Genomic DNA, 17,483 nt, shown 5'->3' with positions numbered 1-17,483 from the left:
TCGTCAATCAAGCACAGCGGTCAGAGCGGGAAGGACACGCACTTGGCAGACGGCGCTTCTCTGGTAAGATTTGTGACTGTTGTCGAATATATTAATAATAATATATATTAATAAAATACGTTTATTATCACACTGACAATCAGGTTGAGTTTGCAGCAAGTGCTGCTATTTTGATAAAGTTATAGTTAGTTACGTTAGATGATAGATTTGCATTAACCAGTAAAACTGCTGCTCTGGAAGAGCGGTTACAACTGAAATGTTACACAAATGTGTAAAACAGAGGAATAAAGGCAAAAATACATTGTCTTTAGACTTATACAAATACTGTTTCTCAGTATTCTCGTTCCCTTTTGAGTAAAATTATAGCAAAACTGATTTTCATTACACCGTGTTCTTTTCCGAGTTATCGGTTATCAGGATTAGTTTAGGAATGTCCCGCTCCCGCGCATTTTTCCCTACTGTTTTCAGTCTCATGGAAAAGTTTGGCTACATTTTACATGTTGTACTTAGATATCAGCTTTTTGTATCGAATGCACAGTCCCTGACCTTTTAAACAGCACTCACGAGTGGAATAAGAAAAAAGTGAAAATGTAATGTTCAGCCCACACATTATCACTCTTAATAAAACCGACCCTACATGCAGTGGCGCCATAACTGATGTGGAGACTGCCGTCTTTTTTCTCTCCGAGGTGTAAGTTAAGTTATATTATTTAAGTTGTGAAATATTTGACTTTTTGTTATTAATTCAAATATGATTAATGTATTAACTCTGGTAATGTAGGCCTATATTTTCGTGATGTTTAATGAAATAAATCGTTCTGTCAATGTGAGGATGTAAGAAACATTACCATACAGTATTAGCGATAAGATTAATAACATTGTGAGTTAATTCGTACACTTAGTAAATACCTGGTACACTTAGTTACCATGATTTCCAGGAAATTATGGTGTGTGAAACAGTCGATCCTCTGTTTACCTTCTTCACTGACAGACTAGAATGAAAACACTTTTATCAAAGCTTCGTTTTAGAGGGTTAAGAGAAAGGGCAAGACAAGGAGACTGAGAGAAAAACAAACCAAAAGTGCTGGAGATATATGGAAGCGTATGGGTAGCAATATTCAATTTAGGATGTAATATGCAAAATGACAATGCAATATGTAAAGTGACAATGCATTTCTGTATTTACATTTACATTTTCCAATACATTTGGGCAACGTTTGGTGCAAAATGAAAATTAAATTACATAATTTTCATTTGCCATTTCATACACCAGTTTTAATATGTGAAATGAAAACTAATTTTAACGCTTTATAAGTTGCAAAATTAAAATGAAAATGTATTACAGAAATGATTAGATATGTATAACATGTTCAAGCAAAAACTGTGGCAAAATTATCATTTAAATGCAATTTTTCTTTAATGCATTAACACTCAAAGTCAAGACACTTACGATTGCATTTTCATTCAATGTCCCGCAATGAATGTCCGAGCCGATCACGTCTCCGCCCCCTCGCGCCAGTTTATTGCTTCAATGTTTCATTCACACTGGTGGGCGGAGCTGAAATGCTGCTTTCATCTGATTGGTCGAATCGCTCCACCTTCAGCTCGGTCTTTTCATTCTTTCAGTCAGAATAAGAGTCAGTGCGAGTGAAGCACTGTAATGTCTGAAACCACCGCTCACTGTTAATTAGCATAATATTTGAGTCAGATGTAGCTGGGCACATATTTCGTTTATCATTTTGCACCAAACGTTGCACAAATGTATTGGAAAATGTAAATGTAAATACAGAAATGCATTGCCATTTTACATATTGCATTGTCATTTTGCATATTACATTCCAAATTGAATATCGCTACCCATATGCTTCCATAGAGATGAGGTGAGAGCAGGTACTGACAAACTGCCCGCATGGTTTTAGGTCAGAGAAATCAAAGTTTTTTTGGGTGGCTTACATTTGGAACATTTAATTATAAAACCTGTTGCCAAAAGGTGCCAACTGTGGTAATATAATTTGTCAAAAATGTATATATATATATATATATATACAGTTATTTAGTATTTTTATTTAGTTATTAGTTATTTAGTTATTTAGTAATTTTGTACATATATAGCCTGTGTATAATCAGGCTCCGATTTAATTGATGTATTTTAATTGAATAATTTATTTGTTCATTTACAAAGTTATTATTATTTAATCTACTCAATGTTATTATCATGGGAACTTTGAACCATTTTCTATCATTTTGCAATTGGTGATAAAGATAAACATTTAGCAAAATTTGACATTTTCAGTGTTAAACCATAAAGGCAAGCCAGTACACTTCATAGATGCAAACTCCTCACCTTTTGATGAAAATTCACCTTTTTGAGATTAAAATAGGTCACCTACGAGATTCGTGTAGATCCGATGAGAAATTTTTTTTGGCTGGGTTTAAAGTTTTATCAACTTAATTTTGTACCCGCTCGAAGTCACCCGCTTTCAAACTCTCCTGTGTGTTTTTGTGTTTGCGCTCGTGCTTTACAAGGTGTTTTGCAGCATTGGGTATTGTTGCCAATCACAGGCATCTCTGTAGAATGCAATGGAAAATCAGGTGTTTGCTTTAAATTTGTCAGAATCTACTCTGATCTAATTTTTGTTTTCATAAGTTTGTGTAGTTCTACACGCTCACAGAGCTTCCTATTATCACAATACAAAAATAAAGCATACATGATGCAAATAAGATATTCAGTTAGTTATTGATTATATCAGGAGTTTCCATGTGAGAAAGCTCAGACATTTACGCTATAAGGGAAGCACCCTTTGCTTGGTTTTTACTTCATTTGCAGTTTTAAGAAGTGTAAGAGGACCAAACCATCCACCTATACTATTTCAGGAATGACAAACACGAGTGAATCTGCCAAATTCATCGATTGACACTGATAACTGTAGCAATGGACGGAACAAACAATCTGACAAGTCAGTGTCAAATGAGAGCTGTGCTAGTGATGCAAAGTAAATTTAGAGTAACAAAACGAAAGCAGCAACAGGTCTGTGTTGCCTTGAACAGCTTCTTCAGAAAAAGATCACTTAAAAACTTTTTGATGTGTCATTTTTTAGGCAATGTTTGAAAAATTTCGTTTTTAAATTAAATAAAAAAAAAGCCAAAATATTTAGTGCATTTTTAATTATTATACCATTAATAATTAATTAAATTTTTAGTTAACTAGTTAAGTATTTAAATAATTAACACTATGCTATTGGTGTCGGGCTTATTTATTTATTTATTTTTAAATGATGAGTCTTTGTGACTTCCTACACTTGCTATGCTTCATAGTCATTTTATAATAAATTAAACATCAAGATGTGATAAAACCTAGGGAGTTGAAATGGCAACTGAGCTAACGGGTGATCCTCTGCTGCCATCTACTGGATATAATGGTAATTTCATGTCCTTTTCATCTTAATTCTTTGTTTTCCACCAGGAGACAATTTTACCTGTCTTCATGAATGAAATTTAACATTTAAAGTGAATTTGGAGTTAGAAAATAATAATAAAGTAAAGACTTTAAATGATTATAGTTGGATGGTTTTACTTTCGGGTGGGTGGGGGTGGGGCTCGTCATTGTCACCTTTTTCACCCATGATGAGTTTGCATCCCTTGCACTGATATCACACAAACAATGTTCAAATTGCATGATCGTTTTTGCTCATGAATAAACAATAGTCAGACTTGAAGCACTTTAAATACAGATAATTGCTTTATCAAGTTCAAGACTGAGCATGTGTCAGTAATCCTGTCCATGGACTTTCATTCTATTGCCACCAGAGGTCTCCCCTCATTACATTGACTCTCGCACTACACAAAATGATACACACACACAGCTGAATGCCCTGATTACACACACACAGCAGAATCCAATCAGACATGCTACATAAACCATGGACTTTCTCTTTCTCATGTGATAGCTAAATAACGGAGCCTGCTTTAAGTTTACTAGTCTTAGCCTAGTCTTGTCTTGTCTTGACTGTTTTGTTTTTGTTGTAATCATTGCCTCTGTATTTCGGATAACCCCTTCGTCTCGCCCTGTTTGGATACTGTTTAACCCTTTTGTCAAGCCCCCTGGTTATTGTTAGCTGCTGATTGACCATGCCCATTTTGGATTACTCTTCTGTCTTGCCCTCAATATACCTGTTTGCCATTGTCTGACCCATGCCTGTTTCTGACCACGTCTTCTAAATAAAGCCTTGCATATGGATCCGCATGCCTCTCATCTCGTTCTGCCCGTAACACATGATTCCCACAATATTTTCAGCTAGCTTTTTTCAAGATATATATATATTTATATTTTTTCATAATTCAAAAATTATGTATACAGTGATAATTGATAAAAGTGAAAACTGTGATAAAAAAAAGAAAAGAAACAAATTTGTTTAACGCATTTTTTATACATACATAAAAATAACAAGAAGTCGAACTGCAGTACCAAACAGGACCACACGGAGATGTAAATAGACCACAATACTAGTTGCTGTAACCTGACTGCATATAGATATATACGGATCCATTCAGCATTATTTAACAGAGCAAAACACAACTGACTGTAAGTTTGAGGCCAACACTGATGAGAAATCAATTCAGCTTTCAAGTTCTGAAATGCCTCTTTTTGTGGTGTCCCCCAACACCATTCATTTTTCTCACTGAGCAAGCAGATCTTTGAGTGGAAGATGCCAGGTGAGGTAAAATAAATCTCCTCAACTCTTTCCAACCCAGTTGGTTTGGGCATTTCTATAATCTCCTTGACTTTGCCAGGGTCTGGTGTAACTCCTGCTGTGATGTGATGACCCACGAACATAATGTTGTCCTCATCAAACACACACACTTCTCATTCAGTGTCAGTCTTTTGAGGACACAGTGCAGTCTTTCATTGTGATTCTGCATATTCCCACCATATAACTAATATGTGACTTGCATGACATACAACTCAATTGTACCCTTCCAGCATTTATGAAATGCATCATTTAAAGTGCTCTGGGAGCAACGAGATCCCAAATGGTAAAGGCATATCTCCCAAAAGGGGTGATAAATGTTGTCAACAGTTTGCTGTCCTGGGACAACGGGATCTGCCAGAACCCTGATGTTGTAACTGGCTTTGTGAAAACTTTGGCTCCTGCAGACTTTGCAAGCATCTGGTCCACTGCTGGGAGAATATGTCTTTCTAGCTCAACATGCACCTTACCTTTCATGGGAAGGGGTACCCGGCATTAGGGGTGTAAGAAAATATTAATACACGTGATTATTGCAATATTTTGTTTGATGATACTGTATCGATTCTCAAAAAAGGAACCTCGATATTGAAAAAAAAATCACACAAGATTCATGGCAGTTGTTTCATTTTGAGTTCGAATCCCGACCACTGGATAGCAGTCTTCGTCTCTGAACAGTGACAGGAATTTCTAGCATTAAGGCACACCACTATCGTTAGCATTAATATAGTTCGCAGCCAGTAATGGAGGATGAATTGTTCCAGTTCCTGGCTTTGTGTACAAAGCTGAATTGTGGCATCGTTTGGGCTTTTGTGGTAACGTCTGCCCTGGGACCGCGGGTGGGTGGCACCTCGGTTGCGCCGCTTGCCGCATCCTGTGTAAAGAGCAATGGCATGGCGGGCGGTAAGATTAAACTTCCAATTATTAGTAAACAATAGTGTGGCGAGTGGGGCGGGGCCGAGGGATGTGGGAACAAGGACTGAGGCCGGCAATGATTGGGAAATCAGTGACACCTGCGACCCACTGCCGGTCTCGAGTCTCACGTAGGAGATGGAAGGATATAAAACTGGAGCGACGACAGTGAAGGACGAGAGAGGACCAGGCCTGGGCTTTTAGTTGCCACTGTAATGATATAACCTTAATATTCATCCGGAAGAAGGAGGGGGGAACCGGCGGACAATCAAATAACATTTTAATTACAAAAATAAACACAAAACAGCGCACCAGCCCCTCACGGACGACTGGTGCGCTCAAATAAAAACCAAAACACAACTAAAAGCCCAGGCCTGGTCCTCTCTCGTCCTTCACTGTCGTCGCTCCAGTTTTATATCCTTCCATCTCCTACGTGGGACTCGAGACCGGCAGTGGGTCGCAGGTGTCACTGATTTCCCAATCATTGCCGGCCTCACTCCTTGTTCCCACGTCCCTCGGCCCCGCCCCACTCGCCACAAATAGTAAAATAATTTTGGTTATTTTAAAGGACAACCTGTATCATCATCTGTTACTAAACAGAGACTCTAACAGAGAAAACTGAGACAACTTCCTCCAAGTTACATTAGAGTTGTACTAGCTTATGTTTTAGACAATTGTGAAAAACAAATGGACTTCTTTTTTGTTTTATGATAAGATTTATGACAACACCCATACATAAAGACCTGCATGTCTGTGATCATAAGAAATTACTTTCTTGATAGTTCTTTAAATCCTCTAACACTTAACCTATGCTGTTTTTAATTCATTACAGTTTGATCCTCCTTAAACTAGAGGCAGCTGAGACCACCCTCTTCTTTGAAACATCAGATGCTCTCAACTTCTTACATAACAGGCTGTTTTCAGTGAGACGGTTGCAAGGGAAAGCTGCTCTAACTATTAGGAAAAGAAAAACATAGTTTGGGCATTTTTGAACGCTGAGGGCTTGAGACCATCTTCCGTTAAAAGGTAAGATTTTATTTGTGTCACAAGCGTCAAGCTTTCTGCATATGTTTAGATTAGTGTCTGTCTTTAGCCCTATTCAGACGGGACTCGTTTTACAGGGGGTCGTTAGAGAAATCTGTGTTTCACAGACATACTTGGTGATTTTAATCCCGTCCGAATACTGGCTATTGTAATATCAGCATCAGGTAAGATTACTCACGTTCATTTATGCACTCATAATGTTTTAATTACAGATGTACCTTTATGAAAATTAAACATGGGTTTAGCCTACTACAAAATAAAGAAAAACAAGTTAAACTAAAGAAACCACACATTAACATGGTTTTGCTATACTAGCCATTTAGTATTTAGTTTTTATAAACACGGAGATGTTAGTCCCATCCGAATTGGTACATGAAAATCCCAGACGTCAGGTGATAAGAATCGACACTCAAACGTAGTTTAGAAAACTAGTCCTATCCGAATAGGGCTTTTGTGTCTGATGGCATTGTGTGTTTTTAAAGGGGTCATATGATGCGAAATTTAAATTTTGGAGTGTTACAAGCTCTTGGTGCATAAAGAAGATCTGTAAAGTTGCAAAGACTAAAGTCTAAAATCTTTACAAAAACTAAGTCAAGCACACCTACCTAAAACAGCTCGTTCTAACATTCCCCTACATGTCCATGTCACGATGTGGGAAGATTTGCATAACGCCATCCAAATGTTCATGCTAAGAAAGAAGGCGTAACTTTTATTCTCGCTATTGTTGTGCCATGTTGTGGAGAGGCTGTGTGTTTCCTTGTGAAAATGAAACTACTTTGTTTGGTCTTACAAAAACAGGACACAACTAGAAATCAGTGGTTAAGGTGTATTTACAACACCGTTCCAGGGGTCTCATTTATAAACGTTGCATAAGCACAAAATAGGCATAAAAATTGCAATTTTGTATGCACATATATGGATTTGGAAAAAATATATTTGGCGTAAATATGTACACACCTTACTGACATTCTAGACCATGTGTACACACTCTTTTTCCTGGCGTGAGAAAAGTAATGAAGTAAGGAACGATTTTAAAGGGTTAGTTCGCCCAAATAGCAAAATCATGTCATTAATAACTTACCCTCATGTCGTTCCAAACCCGTAAGACATCCGTAAAAAACTACTTGCATGGAGAAGTGAGGTGACCCCAGGACCAATGAGATGTATCATAATTTGGAAGACATACAAAATTTCTTTTCGAAACTTACTACACAAAACTATATGATCAGCCTCGAACAACTGTAAGTTGTCATATTATCCTTTCTAACATCTTTGGACTTACCATCTATAGGGACAGAGCAAAACAAAATAATAACTCGGGAGATAACAGAGGATGAGATAAACGACAATATCAAGATTAAAAACAAATAAAATGCCAGGTGCAGATGGGTACCCATCAGAATGGTATAAAACCATCAGGGAAACAATAACACCAATGCTAAAGGATTGTTTTAACTATGTTCTGGGAGGTGACGAGACTCCGTTGTCCTGGAGACAAGTGGGTAAAAACAAAACAGACTGCAGCTCCTATAGACCTATATCAGTTTTAAACATAGATTACAGATTATATGCGTCAATACTTGCAAAACGACAATAGACAGACAAGACAGGCTTTGTAAAAACAGGCAAACCCAGGACAATGTGAGACGGGCTCTCCACCTCATTGACCATATGAGGAACAGTGATATGGAATCTGTAGTTATAAGTCTTTTGACTCTGTCCGTTGGGAATATATATACTTGGTCCTTAGCTGCTTTAGTTTTAATGACCAGGTAATTAGATGTTTAAATTCCCTATACTTCTCTCCTATGGCTAGAATTAAAATAAATGGGGACTTATCCAAAACAGTATTTCTTGAAAGGGGATGTCGACATGGATGCCCCCTCAGTCCCACTCTTTTCGCCCTATTCATAGAGCCTCTGGCACAGGCAATCAGAGAAGACAATGATATAACGGGGGTAATAATAGGAGATACACAACATAAGATATGTGCATATAAAATCTGTCAATTTAAATGGAAAAGTAATACAATTAAATATTTAGGGGTACAAATACCTAAAGAGGTCTCGGCCATTTATGACCACATTTACATTCCTATAACAGCTGATATTAAAGCAGACTTAAAACGTTGACCATTATTACCAATGAATATGTACAACAGAATAGACGCTATGAAGATGAATATACTACCCAGGCTTTTTCTTTTTAAATCCTTGCCTTCTTTCAATCCCAAGCAATTCAGTGATTGGAATAGAACTATCTCATCTTTTATGTGGGGAAAACAAAAACCAAGGATTAGATTTCAAACATTACAACTCCCTAAGGACAAAGGTGGTATGGCTCTACCGTGTTTGGAGGATTATAGAGCAGCACAAGTTACGTTCTCTGGTCTGTTGGTGTGACCCTGTGTGTGATGCAAAATAGAAGGACCTAGAGCAAAGTCAAGCATACCTCACCAGTCTATACTGGGTGAAAAAAACTCTTGAAAAAGCATCTGAAAAAATTAAGTAATTGGATGACAGTCCCTCTTAATATCTGGCACAAACTACTTAACCCCCTGAAGTCGATTAATGCGTATACACTAGGGATGTAACGATGCACTCCGAGTCGGTTGAAAATCGATAATAATATGTGACGATTCGTGTCGGTTGAGATGTAAAACGAATCGCGATACACGTTTTAAACAGCAGGGGGTGCTGAAGCAGTAGCCTATATTTTGACCTCGCTTTGCAGGCGCGATAACAGCGAACAAGCTGTAAGTTTAAACAGTAGCAAAAATGGCGGCGGCAAGTGTAGATGACGTTGATGTTGAGGATGCACCAACCTCATTCAAATCGGATGTGTGGCGGCATTTTGGCTTTCCGAAGACTAAAAATGAAAGCGGTGAGGTGGTAACGGACAAAACAAAAACTGTGTGCAGATACTGCAAGAAGATGTTAATATACACCAATAGCACAACAAACATGATGCAGCATACAAACCGTCACCACCGTGAAAAGCTCCAGTCACCGCCGTCTGCACGTAAAAACCTGTTAGTGGGCCAAACCACACTGACCGGCGGATTTGCAGCCCCACTCGCGGCGACGAGTGCGAGAGCCAAGGAGATCACAAGGTGTATCGGCGTTTTCATGGCAAAAGATATGAGGCCGTTTTCCGTCGTAGAAAATGAAGGATTTAGGCAACTCGTCAACAAATTGGAGCCCAAATACACCATCCCATCACGCCCCCACTTTAGCCAGACTGTCATGCCAGCGCTTTACAGGGAAACAAAATCTAAGGTAATTGAGACCCTCAGAAAAGCATATAGTGTATCAATTACAACCGACGGCTGGACCTCCAGGGCTACCCAGAGTTATCTTACAGTCACAGCCCATGTGATTACCAGTGAGTGGGAGATGGTTAATTTTGTTCTCCAAACTCGCCCATTGTTCGAAACACACACCGGAGCTAATATTGCTGAAGTTTTAAAATCAGCTGTGAGTGAATGGGGGCTTCAAAAGGCCAACCATGGAATTGCTGTGGTCACGGACAACGCGAGGAATATGGAGGTTGCTGTCAGAGAGGCTGGGCTGGCCCCCCATGTCAGGTGTTTTGCCCACACTTTGAACTTAGCCAGCCAAGCGGGTTTGAGTGTGCCCCGCGTGAGTCGTTTGTTGGGCAGAGTGAGGCGTATTGCTGCCTTTTTTCACCGAAGCTCCACAGCCACAGCTGCGCTCGCAGCCAAACAGATACTGCTGGAGCTTCCACCGCATAAGCTAATCATCGATGTCGCTACGCGCTGGAACAGCAGTCTGGATATGATCGAACGCTATCTCGAACAGCAAGCGGCTGTGACAGCAACTCTACTGAGCAACGACGTTCGACGAAATGTCCGTGACATCGATACTTTGGATGGCTCAGACATCCGTGATGCGGAGGACATAGTGAAGCTTCTAAAGCCACTCAAAACGGCCACCACTGTGCTGTGTGACGAAAAAAACCCCACTGTGTCTCTCATTGTGCCCTTAAAGCATATGATCGAGCATAACATGGCATCCAACGAAGAAGATTCCCCCACTGTGAGCAACATAAAGAGAGCTATACTGAACAACCTTTACAACAGATACACTTCAGAGTACAACCACCTGCTGGAGTGCACCGCATTAGACCCCAGATTCCGGGCTCTGCCTCATCTAGAGACAGACCAACGCGATGATGTATTCCACAGACTGAAGGAGAAAGCTGTACTGATGTTGCGGAACCAGGTAGCCTATTGTATTTATTTTACTCTTTCTCTAAATTGTATTTATTTTACTCTCTCTAAATTGATTTTTTTTAAATAATTAGTTTATTATTATGGCATATTTTTCTAAATGTGTTTCCAAATGTGTTTGTGTAAACTGAGTATTAATGATACAAATTATAACAAATGATATTAAAATCTTGCCTTTATAATAATGTGAAACCCCTGTCAATGTTGTACTTAGATTTTACTTAGTCTTTTTATTTCTGCTATTCCTCTGTGCAGGATGAGGGCAAAGAAGGTGCCAGTGGTCACCCCACTGCAGCAGAGCAGCCTCTTGACCAGACAGACAGAGCAGGAGCAGAGCTGAAACAACCTCCTTCCAAGAAAACAGCATTGGAAGATCTCCTTGGAGGGACTTTCGATGAACCAGTTGCACAGCACATCAGTCAGATTGATGCAGAAATGAATAAGTACAGTGCTGAAACATCCATTTCCCTCAATAGCTGTCCACTCAAGTGGTGGAAAGAGAATGCTAGGCTATACCCACTGCTATCCAGTATAGCAAAAGCATATCTCTCCACACCAGCCACCTCTGTCCCTAGTGAAAGGGTTTTTTCATCAGCAGGGGACATTGTGAATGTGCAAAGATCTCAGCTTTGCCCAGAAAATGTGGATATGCTGATATTTCTTAAAAAAAACATGTAAAAAAAAAAAAAAAAAGGTTCTAAGCTAGGAAAGAGCACTGGCAAAGCCTTAGTTTGTTTACATGAAAATATTTATTTTATTTGTATTATTTTTTGGGGGGGGATTTGTTTTAATATTTCAATTTAGTTTTGTTATTTGACAAAGATATTTCAGTTTCAGAAAGAAATGTACAGCATTTTGTCCGAGTGAGAAGGAAATAATAAAAGGAAACTTTTTCATTTATCTTTCTTAAATCTCATTTTGTACAAACAATCGTGAGAAAATCGTATCGTGAAACCAGTATCGTGAATCGTATCGCATCGCGAGTTCAGTGAATCGTTACATGCTTAGTATACACGTTATAAGGCATTTTCTCCTGATAACCCCGAAAAGAACTAAAATAACACTTTCAGTTTTGATCATACAGATAAGAGCAATACATCAATCGAATCTGTAAAGGGTCTATCTTTTTGTATACAGACATAATAACAGCAAAACTTTGTGCACTTATAAAATAAAGATATCAAGGTGTGCTGTCTGCAGCCTTTGTCTGCGCTGATCTTCATTTAGACACGCGTCATTAAAATGAACTGTAACTCAGTGAATTCTCAACAAAGAGACATGAGAGATATATCTATAGAAAGCTTGACATGTCTATTTTTAAACTAAACAAGTTCTGCCAAAAACAAATATTCTGTGATAAAGCAATCCATATGAAAACAACGCGATGTCCGTTTTTCACGTCTCCGTTCATTATCTTGTAATGTGACCATGCCCCGCACTGAACGCTCTATTCAGGTTCTAATGTTTCAAACTTCATGACACGGCTTGAATACACCCATACAACAGAAGACAACGCAGCGAGACTGTTCTTCAAGTTTTTTTATTTTACTGTTTGCTTCGCGATGAGAGGAATAAGACATAATTCACCACAAAAAGATGTGATGTGGTTGAGGATTTGAGATTTGGATTTCCTCAGAAAAAAAGAATGAAGCACTTTATTCAGCAGAGATCATAAACATGAGTAAGTCTCTTTTTATTTATTTATGTACTTGTACTAGTTTTCAAATAACGTGTAAACATTTTACTACCGTATTTTCCGGACTATAAGTCGCACTTTTTTCATAGTTTGGCTGGTCCTGCGACTTATAGTCAGGTGCGACTTATTTATCAAAATTAATTTGACATGAACCGAGAGAAATGAACCAAGAGAAATTAACTAAGAGAAAACATGACCGTCTACAGCCGCGAGAGGGCGCTCTATGCTGCTCAGGGCTCCTGTAGTCTACACTGAGCAGCATAGAACACCCTCTCACGGCTGGAGATGGTAATATTTTCTCTTCGTTCTTGGTTCTAAATAAATGTGACTTATAGTCCTGTGCGACTTATATATGTTTTTTTTCCTCATCATGACGTGTTTTTGGACTGATGTGACTTATAATCAGGTGCGACTTATAGTCCGAAAAATACGGTAGTTAGACTTTTTCCAAAGACTTTTTCCAAACTATAATTCCTGACTAAATGAAATATTATGAAGTTTCAATAACAATATACAATACTATACCATAACAAATGTAACAAACAATGCTGTTCTTTCAATTTATCCCCCCTAAAAAAATTGGAAAAAAATATATTTCTCAGCACTTTTTAACATGAATAATAATAATAATGATAATAATAACAATAAATGTTTTTTTTGTAGAAAATAAAATTGTTAAAATGATTTCTGAAGGATTGTGTGACTGGAGTACTGATGCAAAATTATATTTTTTAAAGTCAGCTTTGATTGTTCCTAATAAACTGTTTAACTGCACTCCCACATGGATATTAAATTATGTTGTGGAATAATTAAATATATTCTAAATAAACTACAAACATAAAATTATATTCATTTATTTTGTCCTCACATTCTTTCTTGTAACTCCTCCCTCTCAGTGACACAGCTGACTGAAAGGATCATTATGCAGCTCATTATGCAGGCCTTTGTCTTCTCAGGTGTAAGGCCATCCTTAAAAATATTCTTGTTTGCTGTAACCCGACTGACCCTGTCAATTTAGGACCGACTCAATTATTTTTATTGCACTAATCGATTGGACCAACCAACACAAGTTTCGAAAACGAAAATAGGAAATTGATTTTAACGACCTTCTCTCGGAGCGCGTCCAGTTTTTTATTTTTTTATTTTTTTTTTTTGGAACACGCATCACACAGCATTTACATTTACATTTAATCATTTAGAAGACGCTTTTATCCAAAGCGACTTACAAATGAGAACAATAGAAGCAGTCAGATCAACAAGAGAACAACAACAGTATACAAGTGCCATGACAAGTCTCAGTTAGTCTAGTATAGATTATAAATAGTATAACTATTTTTTATTTTATTTCTTTTTATTTTTTTTATAAATGAAAAGACAAGAAAAGGAAAAAGTGCTAGTATTAGTTGGTTAAGTGCATGCGAAAAAGATGAGTCTTTAGATGTTTCTTGAAAATGAGTAAAGACTCAGCTGTACGAATTGAGATTGGGAGGTCATTCCACCAGCTGGCCACAGTCCAGGAAAAGGTCAGTGAGAGTGATTTTCTCCAGACCCCAAAAATACCATTAGACTCCAGAGGGTTAAAAATAAGGAATTTGAAAGAAATGTATGAAGATTACGTTGGGTGAAATTTGATACAGAATTCGCACCAGCTGGACTGGACGGTAGATTCAAACACTGGACTAATTCAGGTCTCACTTTGTACTGTATAATATCCTCCACTGATGGTTTGGATACTTTCAAAGAACTCATGGATACATACAATTTAGGGAAGGAATATTTTTTCAGATGCCTTCAACTAAGACACCACTTTGATAAACATATTAAAACTACTGGAGAGAAGGGAAAAGACTTTATTAGAGTATTCATTGATGCATATGGGGTAATAATAACAGAAAACTAATTTCCAGGTTATACTCATGTTTACTGTTAGACGGGACTTTCAAAAATGTATGTAAAAAAGAGGTGGGAGAAAGAAGCTAACATAAAGATAAGCGAAGATGACTGGTTGAATATATGTAGGACACAATCTACCACTTAAGCTCGGGGTTGTGGAGGGAATTCCCCTGGAAAAACACTTTAAGATTCTTTATAACCCCTAATATAAATAAGACACAGAGTAACAATCCTGAACATGGTCAGTGTTGGAGAATGTGTGGTAATATGTCTGCTGGTCTCTTCCATTTCTTTTGGGAATGCCCTATTATTTCTTTCTATTAGATAGAGGTGATGAAGGTAATTAGATCAATATTAGGTTCAGACCTCGAGTTTAATTTCAGCTTTATATATTTAGTAAATCTACCAACAGGGCTGAGAAAGACAGATATCTGTTACAAATACTTTTAGCAGGTAGCAAGAAAGCAATAACTAGGAAATGGCTAAGTAAAGGTTCCCCGACAATTGTTGAATGGATAGAAATAGTTAAGGAAATTTATGTTACATTTTATGTTAAATTTATGAAACATTTGACTTTCTCTCTGAGATATGCCCGAAAGAAATGTGAAGCATATTGAAAAAAATGAGAAACATGCAAAATATGTAGAGCTGCGGGGCAGGAGGACTGAAATGGAGAACCGCTGATATTGTCATTATAATCCGTAATTATGTCCACACTGGATGCAACCAATGCCTCGTTTATAATGGGTTTTAATATTTTTGTCTCGGTGCTCTGAGATTCACAGCATCACAGTATAGTAAGGGCCGTAACATTTCCATCACACATGTGAGTAGGGCTGAACGATTATGACAAAAATCATAATTGTTGATTATTCACTTGAAATTGTAATTGCGATTATTATATATGATTATTACAATTTACATTGAATGATGTTTTCTATCATTGTTCGATGCAACTGCATGCCGTTTATGCTTTTCTATAGGATTGAGCCTCAAATGTTCATCGGACTGGTTTCTTTAAATTATAAAAAAAAGTAAAAATATGAATGGTATTATAATGTTATACTAATATTATACTGTGTTTTTTGGAACTTAAACCTAGGGGTGTGGGCGATATGACGATTTTTGATTGTGGACGATAAAAATGTCTCCACGATCTGCTTTTAATATCGTAGTATCGTACTACAGTTCACATTCTATCAGCTGCAGTTCTGGCGCCTCCGTCATATACTGTACAACGCCACATGCATTCACAGCAGTGTTGACTCAGCGGTAGAGTTACTCTCTCAATATTTTCATGTGCTTTTAAATGTTTAATTCGTGCGCTGGTCTGACCCATGCATTTTCTGAGCGCCGCATACACCCTAAGCGCACATGCTAAAGTCTGTCAAACAGTGCTTGATTATTGAACTGAGTTATCTTAGCGCTAATACTGTCAAAACACACAAGGTTTACATGTAGACTCAGATGGTTGGTTGTCTAAAATGAAAGTAAACAGTTGAGAGAAAAACATATATGTGCCTGTATATTAAATGCGTGCAGGTCTTAAAGGGACAGTAGGCCTATTAAACATGGAGCCTACCGTCATTACTGTCAAGGGATACATCACCCTAAAATTTCATTTCTGTCATTATTTACTCACTGTCACATTGTCCCAACCCTGTATTAATTTCTTTCTTGTTCTGAACACAAAAGAAGATATTTTGAAGAATGTGGGTAACCAAACAGTTGCTGGTCCACATTGAATTTGATAGTAGCAAAAAATACTCTGGAAGTCACTGTGGACCAGCAACTGTTTGGTTTTCCACATTCCTTAAAATAGCATTTATGTTCAGAAGAAGAAAGAAGCTACCTTTTTTTAAAACCACTTTTGAGTGAGTAAATGGTGGTATAAAAATAAAACACTATGACAGAATTGACAGACAGCTGACAGAATTTTTATTTTTGGGTAAAATATTTAACGTTAATAAAACACCAGAACACAAAGAGAAAAATCACTCACTGCTCTTGACTGAATAAATTTAATAGAGTTGCTTTAGGAATCAGTTTATATAGTGTTTTATTTTTATATTTGTTCATTCAATTTCTTGAATGCTTCTGCTAAATACACCTATTGTACCTGAAAATAAAGCACTGTTTGTTTTATTGGTATTTTATGTGTATTTGTAATGTGTATCTTTGTCATTCTTTTATCTTTGTTATTAAAAAATAAGAACAAACATTTTTATCTTCACCCTCTTTGGTCTAAATACCTGCCATTCTTTTTTTGTTACCTAGAAAGGCTTTGTCTTTATAATGGGGAAATTAGATTGGCTGTGATGCTCAGACAACTTGCAAAATAGTAAAACCAACATGACAAAGAATTGTGATAAAATCGTGATATTGTGAAAAAAAAAATTGTGAAATTTTTTTTCCCATATCGCACACCCCTACTTAAACCACATTTCATTACACCAAATACACAAAATAATGTTCTTTTTAGCAACACCATATGACCCCTTTAATGATTAACCAATAAATGCTGCACATCCATGCCAAACATGGATGTGTTAACCTCGAAGGTACTTGTCATAGTTGAGGACACACTAGTGTAACAGTATGTTTTTATAACCACCGATCCATGTTTCCTGTGCAGACTCGCAGCATGGCTAAGCGTGTGGCTGTGATTGGAGCAGGCAGCTCTGGACTGACCTCCATCAAATGCTGCTTGGATGAAGGGCTGGAGCCTGTGTGTTTTGAGAGCAGTGATGATATTGGAGGACTCTGGAAGTTTAAGGTTGAAAATTAATTCAATTCAGCTCAACAATAAAGGCGAAGTGTGTCATTTCTGTGCCATACATGGCACCAAAATTATTTGAAAAATGACTGATATAATGAATAAGAATGATTTGTAACACACCAATTCTAATCAATACAAGATCAGGTGCCAGAAGCCCTTGGC

The 17,483-nt window shown here is 37.6% G+C and overlaps 2 protein-coding genes across 6 annotated transcripts in view; both read left to right on the top strand.

The window, feature by feature from the left end:
- LOC132092645 (flavin-containing monooxygenase 5-like) overlaps positions 1 to 17,483 on the top strand; it is a 40,097-nt gene continuing 22,614 nt past the window's right edge. The window contains exons 1-4 of one of the 5 annotated variants that reach the window (XM_059498967.1): positions 582 to 691; positions 6,490 to 6,683; positions 6,779 to 6,865; positions 17,178 to 17,318. In XM_059498967.1, coding sequence (XP_059354950.1) covers positions 17,187 to 17,318 — 132 coding nt within the window. In that variant the 5' untranslated portion in view covers positions 582 to 691; positions 6,490 to 6,683; positions 6,779 to 6,865; positions 17,178 to 17,186. Of the gene's footprint in view, positions 64 to 581; positions 692 to 6,489; positions 6,684 to 6,750; positions 6,866 to 17,177; positions 17,319 to 17,483 lie in introns of those variants that run through there. The other 4 variants (XM_059498968.1, XM_059498966.1, XM_059498969.1 and 1 more) reach the window with 4 other exon arrangements.
- On the top strand, positions 9,479 to 11,745 carry LOC132091733 (E3 SUMO-protein ligase ZBED1-like). The gene is made up of 2 exons (XM_059497856.1): positions 9,479 to 10,945; positions 11,209 to 11,745. Exons 1-2 carry the CDS (start codon positions 9,479 to 9,481, stop codon positions 11,629 to 11,631), a joined length of 1,890 nt encoding a protein of 629 aa, XP_059353839.1. The 3' UTR covers positions 11,632 to 11,745.

The sequence above is a fragment of the Carassius carassius genome, chromosome 18 (genome assembly GCF_963082965.1).
Source record: "Carassius carassius chromosome 18, fCarCar2.1, whole genome shotgun sequence".
In the NCBI taxonomy this organism is placed as follows: domain Eukaryota; kingdom Metazoa; phylum Chordata; class Actinopteri; order Cypriniformes; family Cyprinidae; genus Carassius; species Carassius carassius.
Note: the sequence above shows the minus strand (reverse complement) of the source record. Positions and strands in the feature narration are given on the sequence as shown.

What these genes read in the sequence shown, in the direction of transcription:
- LOC132091733 (XM_059497856.1), top strand. Translation starts at nt 9,479, where the DNA reads ATGGCGGCGGCAAGTGTAGATGACGTTGATGTTGAGGATGCACCAACC. An exon ending in TACTGATGTTGCGGAACCAG is followed by an intron (nt 10,946 to 11,208) that starts GTAGCCTATTGT and finishes TCCTCTGTGCAG; the next exon opens with GATGAGGGCAAAGAAGGTGC.